This window comes from Cajanus cajan, chromosome 5, assembly GCF_000230855.2.
Source record: "Cajanus cajan strain Asha chromosome 5, NIPB_CcT2T_4, whole genome shotgun sequence".
NCBI lineage: Eukaryota > Viridiplantae > Streptophyta > Magnoliopsida > Fabales > Fabaceae > Cajanus > Cajanus cajan.
In genome coordinates this window covers 58,040,963-58,053,147 of record NC_138521.1, presented here as the reverse complement: position 1 = coordinate 58,053,147, position 12,185 = coordinate 58,040,963, and the positions used below count along the sequence as shown (strand labels likewise).

The 12,185-nt window shown below is 36.3% G+C and overlaps 1 protein-coding gene across 1 annotated transcript; it reads right to left on the bottom strand.

Annotated features, from left to right (window-relative positions):
- Nucleotides 1–9,326: 9,326 nt before the first annotated feature.
- LOC109816819 (uncharacterized) lies at nucleotides 9,327–10,025 on the bottom strand. The gene has a single exon (XM_020381950.1). The coding sequence runs from the start codon at nucleotides 10,023–10,025 to the stop codon at nucleotides 9,327–9,329; it is 699 nt and encodes a 232-aa protein (XP_020237539.1).
- Between the last annotated feature and the right edge of the window lie 2,160 nt (nucleotides 10,026–12,185).

Sequence of the window (12,185 nt, the reverse complement as noted above, 5' to 3'; positions counted from 1 at the left end):
GTTAGGTCGGACTATGTTATATTATAATTTAGTAGGTTTGAACTTAACATTTTTTTAAAATACATGTCCTAAATATGACTTATTTATCTAGATATTTTTTAAATGTTTGATTAAAATTACAATCCTAAAAATATATTTTATAATAATTTAATACTAATAAAAATATAAAAATAAATATGTTAAATTGTATAAAAATCAAGTTTAATTTATTTATAATATAAACATATTTTTAATATCTAATATAATATTTTAGATGATAATTTTTTTCAAAATATATTTTATAATAAAAATTCTAAATAGAATATAAATCTTCCAAAATCTTTCCCATTTTGATTTTTTTAATCAAAGTATACAATCTTACAATCTTTACTATTTAAATTTTTTTAATCAATGTATACATAAATAAAAAAACACAAAAGGTAAATATATGCTACAAATTTTATTTTATCAAAAATTAAACTTTTTAAAAAAATTAATTCGTTATTAAGGAGTATTTTTTATCACATATAAAAATTAACCTCCTTCGAAAGTTTGATAAATATCAAATAAATGAACAAATCTTTTAAATTTATATTTTATACATATGATGATTTAAATATATATATTTATTTTGTTATAATATAACTTTTATTTTTAAAAATATATTATTTTTTATATAAAAAAAATATGTGTGTCAAATGGTAGTGGGAGCATGTGCCCCAACTCTCTTGTACATGGGCCCGTCCCTGGGTGTGAGTATGAGTACGCAAATATTCCACGGATATGAGAATGAGAATTAAAATTGTCACCGTATGAATATAAAATTATATACAAATATTGTTTTTAAACCCTAAATCTTAAACAAATATTATAAGATCCTAGCTAAATCTTATCTATTACCTTTCCTAATTATTTGGCCTTAGCTTTCTATCATGAGATGTCCTCAAACATAATTATTGAAATTGAGTATATGGTATTTATTGATTGATTAGAGTTACAAGTGTGCCTCTATTTAAACAAGCAAGCCTAACAACTTGATAAGACTGCAACAAAGTAACAGCCCATAACAGATTCAGTTTGCTGAGATAAGATAATTTTTCTGTTACTTATCATTCTATTCTATTATCCATCATTATCCTCTATTACTCCCCCTCAAGTTGGAGTGTGCATATGATGAACACCCAACTTGACTATCAACTCCTTGAACTGATTTCCAACCAAAGACTTTGTGAATATGTCAGCTGGTTGTTGTTTAGTTGGCACATAAGCTGTGGATATTGCTCTTGCTTGTAGATGCTCCCAAATAAAGTGACAATCCACTTCAATGTGTTTAGTTCTTTCATGGTAGACTGAGTTAGCTGCAAGATGAAGTGCTGCTTGGTTATCATAGTAAAGAGTTGTAGGAGAATCACACATAACTTGCAAGCATGATAGTAAGTTTCGTAGCCACAAAATTTCACTTGTTGCATGAGCCATAGAACGATATTCCGCTTCACTAGAAGATCTGGACACAATGGTTTGCTTTTTTGTTTTCCATGATACAAGGACTGAACCAAGCTTCATCAAGTATCCAAAAACAGATCTACGGGTTAATGGACAAGAGGCCCAATCTGAGTCACAAAAAGCAACGAGTTGTAGGTCATTTTCACTTGGAAGAATAATGCCACTGCCCGGTGAAGACTTCAAATACTGTAAGACATGCATTGCAACATCCCAGTGGCCTTTTTTGGGCTCTTGCATAAACTGACTTAAGACGTGCGTTGAATAAGTGATTTCTGGACGCGTGATGGTTAAGTATATGAGGCGCCCAACAAGCCGACGATAGCGAGAAGGGTCCTAATAAAGAGGTCTTGAATCAAGTGCCAATTTGTGATTTTGTTCCAATGGAAAAGGAGAAGGTTTACATGCAAGCATACCACACTCGCTTAAGATGTCTAAGGTATACTTTCGTTGACACATAAACAAGCCAGAAGTTCCACGAGCAAGCTCCAAACCAAGAAAGTATTTAAGTAGACCAAGGTCTCTCATATGAAAATTCTCGCTTAAATATTGTTTAAACCTGTGGCATGCATCTGCATTATTCCCGGTAATGACAAGATCATCAACATAAACTAGAACAGCCAAGAAAATGTCATCATGTGAATAGATGAAAAGACTATGATCTGCATGACACTCTTGAAACCCATATTTTATGAGTGCCTGTGAGAGCTTATAATAATACCAATTTTGTGAAGCTTGTCGTAAACCTTATAAGGAGTTCTTTAAGTGACAACCATGCCTTCTTTGGGAGTCTCATACCCTTGTGGAACCTCCATGTAGACCTCTTCATCTAGTTCACCATGCAAGAATGCGTTACTAACATCCATTTGGTGGAGTCCCCATCCTTTAGCTATTGCAACCGTGAACAAGCATCGAACTGTGGTCATTTTTGCTACTGGTGCAAAAGTTTCGTTGAAGTCTTCACCTTCAACTTGCGTGTAACCCTTAGCTATGAGTCTTGCCTTATGCTTGTCAATTTCACCTGTCGACTTGTATTTGATTTTATACACCTACTTGCATCCAATAGCCTTCTTCCCTTTAGGTAATAGCGTGAGCTCCCAAGTCTTATTATCATCCAGTGCTTTGAGTTCTTGTGCCATGGCTTCTCGCCATGCTGGTTTATAGACAACTTATAGGTATGACTTTGGCTCCTCATAACATGAGATAACTGCAAGATAAGCTTGATGTTTTTGTGAGTAATGATCATAGCTTACATATCGTGAGATAGGATAGACCATACCTGAAGAGGTTGAAGAACCCGATGACTTGCATGAAGGGGTTTTAGTCGCTTTGTGACAATAATAGTCTTTGAGATAACTTGGTGGCTAACGCGTCTATGGTGCAAGCTGTGTTGACTCGACAAGAGTGTAATGCTCCCCCTCACTTCGGACGTTTTATTTTGGGCCAAAAGATCCTTGTTCATCATTGTGCAAATTAGATAATTTTTCTTTTTCTTTCTCATCATGCTTATTTTCAGAATTTTCTTCTTCAATTGAGTGAGGCACATCATGAAATATAGTTAACGGAGGATCTACTATAAGATCTCTTTCACACAAGGCATAAGGAAAAACATTCTCATAAAAAATAACATCACGAGAAACAGAGAACTCACGTGTCTTTAAGTTGTATACTTTCCATCCTTTTTGTCCTTTTGAGTAACCCACGAACATACATCTTTCAGCTCTCGGATCAAATTTTTCTTGTTGTTTGGAGGAACACTTCACATAACATAGACATCCAAAAACCTTTAAAAGGTCATAAGAGGGTGATCTTCTAAACAATAACTCATAGGGAGTGAGTCCTTCATTAGCCATAGTAGGCGTTCTATTGATGATGTAGGTGGCTATCAACACACATTCTCCCCAAAAGGATATAGGGAGATTGGCCTGAAATCTTAATGCTCTTGCGACATTGAGAATGTGCCTATGTTTCTTCTCTACACTTCCGTTTTTTTGAGGTGTCCCCACACAAGATGTTTCATGCATAATTCTCTCTTGCTGGAAAAATCGTTGGATCGCAGCATTAGTAAATTCGGTCCCGTTATCACTTCGAAACTTTTTTACCTTAGTGTTAAATTGTGTTTTTACCATATTGCAAAAACTCATCAAGATGCCAACAACTTCTGTTTTTGCTTTTAATAAGTAAGCCCATGTCCCACGTGTGGTCATTAACAATGGTGAGAAAATAATGTGAACCTGTGTGTGATGCAGTACGATACTTCCCCCATAAATCACAATGCATGAGAGCAAAAGATTTCCTAGCTTTATTATCACTTTGGTTAAAAGGAAGCCTACATTGTTTAGACTTGTGACAAATATCACAACAATCAACTTTATTAAAATCAAAACTGCATTTAAGTAAACGAGAAAGGCATTTTTGTAGAGTTTTAGTTGAAGGGTGTCCCATCCTTGCATGCCAAAGAGTAGTTGCATCCCTCCGAACTACTACTAGAGATGTTCCTTGTGTTGTTCTTTTCAGTACATAAACCGCATCATGCAGATCACATAATCCAATCGTCCTCTTCGTGGTCTGGTCCTGTATCACACAATAATTAGCATGGTAAGTCACTGTACAATTTAGATCATTTGTCAACTGATGAATAGATATCAAGTTACAACTAAAATCAGGTACAAATAAAACATTATTCAATTTGATATCTTTATTGAGATTAATAAACCCTGTCTTTTCAACCAACACTGTGTTCCTTGTGGGTATAGTGATATAAAATGGCTTTTCAAGATTTTTAACTCCCTTTAGAAGTGAAAACAATGGTGTCATGTGGTGTGAGACACCACTATCCAAGACCCACTGTTGATCTCCAAATATTTTGTCATTACCAGCTATAGTTTCATGTTGTTTAGCATTTCTCTTCACTTAAGTTCCACACAATACATGTCCCGTTGTAATTTCTTGTGTGTTGTCTGCCCTTTCGTGACTCTTATTCACATGAGCAAGATGTGTTGTGGGTTGTCCTCCAGTGGGCTGTCCTCCAGTGGGCTGTCCTTCAATTCTGTTAGGACCTCTCTGCGATCTCCAAGTATTACAATTGGGTGGGTTGTTAAGTCTCAATTTTACCTCTTTTTGGATGAGACTTATTGAACAAATTCCACTCATCCTTTGAACCATTGCAATATAATTGTTCTCTTTTTTGGTTCATTTTGTGTGCAGATATAACTAACCCAAATTCATCTAATAATACCTTAATCCACCTCATTTTTTGTGCAGGTATTGAGGAAGAGTGGAAAGTTGAAGACTCTTAGGATTGGAAATCTAAGAAGCTAAGGAGCAGAGAAGAGGTTCTGCGCCGGGCGCAAGGTGATCCGCGCCAGGCGAGCAAAACAGAGTATCTCACCTCTGGGAGCCATTGCGCCGGGCGTAATGTGAATTGCGCCGGGCTTGTCCTAAGGTAGAGAGTATCTGGAAGGCCCCGCGCCGGGCGCGAAGACTTATGCGCCGGGCGCGAAACCCTAATCTGACTCCCCAAGCTCGTATTTGAAGCCATTTTCGGGGGAGAAACCCCCATTCTCACATTGGGCGCCTCCAGGAGCTGCGGAAGGGATTCCCAGGGTTTGGGATCGTCCGTGTGCGGATCTTTCCTTCGGTTCTTCACTTCCTCTTCCATCTCTATTTTGTATTTGCCCTCTTTGTTGAGTGGTTTCACCCATTTTGTGGGGTTAGATGTAGCCAACATACTCTATTGTAATCCTTACGTTTTCAATGATATATATACATGTTGTTTTATTCGTTGTTGTGTTTGTTTCTTTGCTTAATGCTTGCTTTGGATTGATCACCCTTTGCATGATTTAAGGTTCCATTGAGTATTGGGAAATACCTTTGAAATTAGTTCTGGAACATATGCCTAGTGGAGATTGTATCTAGGGATAGAGCTTGACCCATTAGTAGTCTTAAACCCTAGCCCGTAATGCGGGTGTAGGTATTGGGTACTCAAGGGATTGATATTCAATATCCGCACCTAGGCTCTTGCTCTAAGGGATTAAGTCTGAGTAAACTATTGGGTTGACTAAGCAATGAATTTAACAAGAGATTAAGGATACATTAGTGTTACGTTCGGTGAAATCTGACCCCCACAGCCTCACAATACCATTATCCCATTTCTACTCTTTCCCATTCTAAAACTAATCTCTTTATAGTTTTAACATTCCAATAGTCATGCTCTTCATCTCACATTTACATGACAAATTATAAATTGGAATTATTCTTTAGTCACGAATAGTCAATAAATGCTTATATTACCTTCTAATCCCTGTGGATACGATATTTTTACTACTTGAACGGCCGGTATACTTGCCGTGTTTGAGACCGTTGATGGAATTAAACTAAATTTCAATTATAACAAAAGTACTTCAACAGAAATCTCAACAAGTTTTTGGCGCCGTTGCCGGGGATTAGAATGGCGATTTAGTATTTATAGCTATTTGTGACTTGTTCTGTTTATATGTATATATGTTTTGTGTTACATGTTGTTTGTGTTATGTGTTGTCTGTGTTAATTGTTAAGTGTTTGAATCATGTTTGAATGAGTAAATATAGGGTGCATTTTGTTTGGAGCGTGAGAGATGAGGTAACTCTGTTTCCAGGTGGTTATAAGGCCTCCTTTCAAAGCAAATTTAGGCAAAACTGACCATATCAGGGTTACGCGCCCGGCGCGATTTACCTCGCGCCCAGCGCAAGACTCGAATTATGGTCTCTGGAACCATCACGCCGGGCACAATTGGAATTGCGCTCAGCGCGACATCAGTCACGCCCGGCGCGATATCAGAGTTGAAACCTCTATTATTTTTTTTTTTTACTGATAACAAGTCCGGCGCGCCTGTGTCGCGCCCGGCGCGCACTCTCCTGATACCCCATGTTTATCTATTTTCAATCATGCTTCTTTGTGTTTGTTTGTTGTGCTTAATTTTGGTCTAAGGATGTTCTTCATCTTGGTTATAACTGCATGGTCATCACTGTGTTTAATTTTTATGCTCACCATGTTCTTTCATGATTATACTCTTTCACCACTTCTGGTTACTAGGACTTTCAGGCATATACTGGTTGGCCTGGGGACCAGGCTCCTAAGTTTGGGGGAGTGGAGCTGCTGATGCTGATGGAGTTGATGATGGTAGAGCAGCTCTTGGAGATGATGATGACCAGACCCCATAGATGGAAGCAGATGGAGTCTACCTTAGTTTACCTTTGTTATTGCAATTTACTTTTCTGTCTTTTATTTTCAGTATTTAACTGTTTTTATATATAGTCTTTTTGATGATTACTCTGTTGGTTCTTTTTGTGAATAGTCTGCCTTAGCATGGTTTTTAATCTTGTTGATACTTGTTTTGCTTGTGGTCGATTCTGGATTATAGTTTGCTTGATGTTTATGGTGTGTGTACCTTAGACATTTTCAAGTCACATTAGATCTTTAGTTCATGACTAGTTGCATACGGGTTTCAATGTTGATCATAGAACTGAGCTGAGTTTGATAATTTGTGGATGCATAGCCGGGTGAGGTTTGAGCCTAAAACACTTATGAGTGAACTACGCTTAGGTTGCATGATAGACTTTGCTTGAGTTTCCCTGGTGGTTTGCTTATGTTGTGCACTTATATGATCAAGGCATTTACATTTCCATATTTTGTTAATCATCTAAGCCAAAAAGCCATATCCACTTTCCACTTGACCCATACCTTCCTAGGCCTAAACACCACACCTTCCACTTGTCCCAAACCATGGAAAATTAACCATAACCTTTGCCTTGGTTAAGAGAGCAAAATGATGACATCAAATAAGTGTGGGAGAGTTGAAGAATGAGGAAATTTGGGAAGAAGAAAGTATGTGGTCAGCCATTACAAAAAAAAAAAAAAAAAAAACAAAACAAAACAAAAACAAAAACAAAAACAAAAAACAAAAAGCAAAACAAAAACAATAAGGCTAATGGCTTGGATCCGGTTAGGGGCATGTGCTTAATTGTTGTAATGGGGTATGGAGAGGGACATCATTGTAAAATCTTATTTGCTCTCTTAAGCTATAGCACCTTCAATCCTTGAAAAACCATAAAACTGCTACCGCTTGACCCTACTTGACCCAGATTGCCCTAATAAAGACCTTGTGATAAGTGTCTGCATTTGTTTTACCACTGGTTTCATTTGGAAACGAAGAGCAAAGTTGAATTATGTGGCGTGAGTAGTAGACTAGAGAGAAACACTCACCCTGATACACTAGTGTGCATAGAGAGAAACATTTTCCTAGTGAGGATGCATACACAGATAGTCATTACTCTTCTCAGCTCTTTGATCTCTTTTGAAACCTTTGTTTGCACCTTGTCATGTTTTATTGCAATAATTGTGATTGGAAATTCATCTGAGGTTCATGCTTGCGAAAAAAAGATACAAGTAAACTAGGATGTAGAAATTGACTCACTTGCATTGCTTGTTATCTGCTAGATTAATTACCTTTTGCTTGAGGACAAGCAAGGTTCTAAGTTTGGGGGAGTTGTTAAGTCTCAATTTTACCTCTTTTTGGATGAGACTTATTGAACAAATTTCACTCATCCTTTGAACCATTGCAATATAATTGTTCTCTTTTTTGGTTCATTTTGTGTGCAGATATAACTAACCCAAATTCATCTAATAATACCTTAATCCACCTCATTTTTTGTGCAGGTATTGAGGAAGAGTGGAAAGTTGAAGACTCTTAGGAATGGAAATCTAAGAAGCTAAGGAGCAGAGAAGAGGTTCTGCGCCGGGCGCAAGGTGATCCGCGCCAGGCGAGCAAAACAGAGTATCTCACCTCTGGGAGCCATTGCGCCGGGCGTAATGTGAATTGCGCCGGGCTTGTCCTAAGGTAGAGAGTATCTGGAAGGCCCCGCGCCGGGCGCGAAGACTTATGCGCCGGGCGCGAAACCCTAATCTGACTCCCCAAGCTCGTATTTGAAGCCATTTTCGGGGGAGAAACCCCCATTCTCACATTGGGCGCCTCCAGGAGCTGCGGAAGGGATTCCCAGGGTTTGGGATCGTCCGTGTGCGGATCTTTCCTTCGGTTCTTCACTTCCTCTTCCATCTCTATTTTGTATTTGCCCTCTTTGTTGAGTGGTTTCACCCATTTTGTGGGGTTAGATGTAGCCAACATACTCTATTGTAATCCTTACGTTTTCAATGATATATATACATGTTGTTTTATTCGTTGTTGTGTTTGTTTCTTTGCTTAATGCTTGCTTTGGATTGATCACCCTTTGCATGATTTAAGGTTCCATTGAGTATTGGGAAATACCTTTGAAATTAGTTCTGGAACATATGCCTAGTGGAGATTGTATCTAGGGATAGAGCTTGACCCATTAGTAGTCTTAAACCCTAGCCCGTAATGCGGGTGTAGGTATTGGGTACTCAAGGGATTGATATTCAATATCCGCACCTAGGCTCTTGCTCTAAGGGATTAGGTCTGAGTAAACTATTGGGTTGACTAAGCAATGAATTTAACAAGAGATTAAGGATACATTAGTGTTACGTTCGGTGAAATCTGACCCCCACAGCCTCACAATACCATTATCCCATTTCTACTCTTTCCCATTCTAAAACTAATCTCTTTATAGTTTTAACATTCCAATAGTCATGCTCTTCATCTCACATTTACATGACAAATTATAAATTGGAATTATTCTTTAGTCACGAATAGTCAATAAATGCTTATATTACCTTCTAATCCCTGTGGATACGATATTTTTACTACTTGAACGGCCGGTATACTTGCCGTGTTTGAGACCGTTGATGGAATTAAACTAAATTTCAATTATAACAAAAGTACTTCAACGGAAATCTCAACATGGGTATCCAACTAGTTCGAAGCACTTTGACTTGGTGTGCCCAACCTTGCCGCAGTGATCACACTTTAGCTTGGACCCATCTCGCCCTTTCTGCTTGCTGGTGCGGAATGAGTAGAACGCTGATCCCGACTCAACTTTGTTATTCCTTTCTTTTTCTGCTGTGAATCGCGTTTTTTCCCTCAAAATAAAATTAAAGGTGCGCCGAAGTGAGGGTAAAGTATCTGTGTTAATGATGGTGGCTTTAACATGAGCAAACCGCTCATTGTCAAGACTTCCAAGAAATAAGTGAACACGATGATCCTCTTCCCTTTGGCTAAGTTCCTTAGAAGCTCTACAAGTGCATTCTGGTAATGGCTGTTGTTCATTTAGTTCATCAATAAGAGTCTTGAACTTGGTGTAAAATTCTATAACGCTAGTGTATGGTTCTTGTTCCATCAAGCACAATGAACACCATAGTTGATGAATACGAGGTGCATTGGTTTGTGCAAAGCGTTCTTCAAGATCAAGCCATACGTCTCTTGCGGTGGCGGCACGTGAGATACTCCCATGTAGGTTCGGATTGGCGGAGTTGATGATGCAAGCCATCACCATCGAGTCTGCCTTCTCCCAATTCAGGTAATCTACCTTATGTGATGTCGATCTCTTGATGCTTCCATCAATGAAGCCCAACTTTGTCTTCGCACGTAAGGCCATTCTCATGGAACGTGCCCAGGTGCGATAGTTGTCTCCATCCAGCAACACAGCAACAAGGGGTGTTCTTGGATTATCCGAGGGACTAAGATAAAAGGGTGAATTTGGTGTGATAATAGATGCAGATTTGCGATCGTTGGAGGTATGAATTTTCTTCTCCGATTAGTCTTCCACCTCAGTATCGGTCACGGGATCGTCCTGCTCTGATGCCATATTGAAATTGAGTATATGGTATTTATTGATTGATTAGAGTTACAAATTTGCCTCTATTTATACAAGCAAGCCTAACAACTTGATAAGACTGCAACAAAGTAACAACCCATAACAGATTCAGTTTGTTGAGATAAGATAATTTTTCTGTTACTTATCATTCTAGTCTATTATCCATCATTATCCTCTATTATGAGATGTCCTCAAACATAATCGACCAAGGCATGAAGGAATAATAAAATAAAGACATAATGGTATTTTTTTCTTCTAATTCTTGTAATTCTTCACACTTCGACATTGTATAAAAAATAATATAAAACTCACCATTTAATTATCCTTATTTATATTAAACACAATTTCAAATAAATCTTCCTTTCTCTTGTACGATGCTTCTCCTCCTTTTACATCTGCTTCAAAACACAACATTAGTATTACTAGCTAGAGCAACACCCATGAAAAAATATTTTTTTCAATTTGCATTGGTCATTGGGAGCAAATAAAAGAAAGTAATCGGATGAAAAATCTATTTTTAAAGAGAAAACAAGGCATGATGACAAAGGGAAAACAAAATCCGAGGAAAATGGCCATAGGAACTAGGAAGCAAAAGAAGATAAATAACAACCAATAAAATGATTATGAAATATGTATTTTTATTTCTAACAAACCATTATTTTGATAAGGTTAGAAACAAGTACATTAACATAAACCAGACACTCATGGACTCCATTATTTTTATAACTTAGGAGTGATAGAAATAGTACTTAATTTTTAATAAATTTTAATTCGTAAGAGAATGTGCTAATAATATTTTTAATATAACTTTCTTTGATCCTTGCAATAGCTACTTCTAACCATCCATTTAATTTTAAACGGTCACAATTATTCATAATGAGCCATTATTTTTTATTGGTAACAAAATTCTTGAAAGAAAGTTTATAGGACTGTTCTCTTTCCTCACACTAATAATTTTTTTTATTAGAGTTAGTAAGCATTAACAAAGTTCATTGACAACACATGAGAAGTGAGAACTTCTTTTCACACTTATATCTTGAAACTTATATCAAGAAAAAAAAACTTAGATTTTTTTGGCGATTGTCATGGATTGAACTTAAACTCAATTTACATTGTATTGTGTTAGGTCTAAATATATTAAAAAAGGTTGATTAAAATCAAATTATTTATAAACTAAATTATAACGATATATAATAAGACAGTGCGTAATTGTTCATCAGAAACTTTGTGTTTTTTGTAGAATATCTGACACATATTCAACACCTTTATATATTCTACCAACATCATTATAAAATGTATATATGCATGTGTTACTTTTAGCCATTTTATGATATTTTTATTAACTTGAATATTGTAATTCCTTTATAGGTAGACTTTCATCTATTACTCGTTTAGTTCTAATTTTTGAAATGAAATACCTTTGTCAAACTCAAAGCCAACCAACTTAGTAAAATCTAAATCAAATATCTAAAAAGTGTTTATTTTAATGTACTATATTTCTAAAAATAAGAATCTCAATAATATTATAAGTAGGAGGTTCTAATTTAAGGAATTGTCTTTATTTATCAAAAGTCTTTTGAACTAACTTTTTAGTTAGTTTTCCTTCTTGCAACTTGTATAATTTCATATTGTAATTATTTGATGTCATGTGCAATAAAAAAAACTTTATATTAGATAAGGTAAGAACAAAAGAAATTACAATATTTATATTATTAGGAACAAATACTAAATAAACTATTAAAGAAAGATATATGAATATCTCACACTAAATCATTAATATTATTGTCTAGTATTAGTTCTTTTTTAATCATGATATTTGTAAGAAGTATCCACCCGTCAAAGGTCGTGAGTGCATATAAGATGAGTGTATTCTCCTCCCAATATAGTCTATTTCATACTCAAGGCTAAGATCAAATCTTGGACATCTTGTTTAAGGAACAC

What these genes read in the sequence shown, in the direction of transcription:
- LOC109816819 (XM_020381950.1), bottom strand. Translation starts at nt 10,025, where the DNA reads ATGGCCTTACGTGCGAAGACAAAGTTGGGCTTCATTGATGGAAGCATC.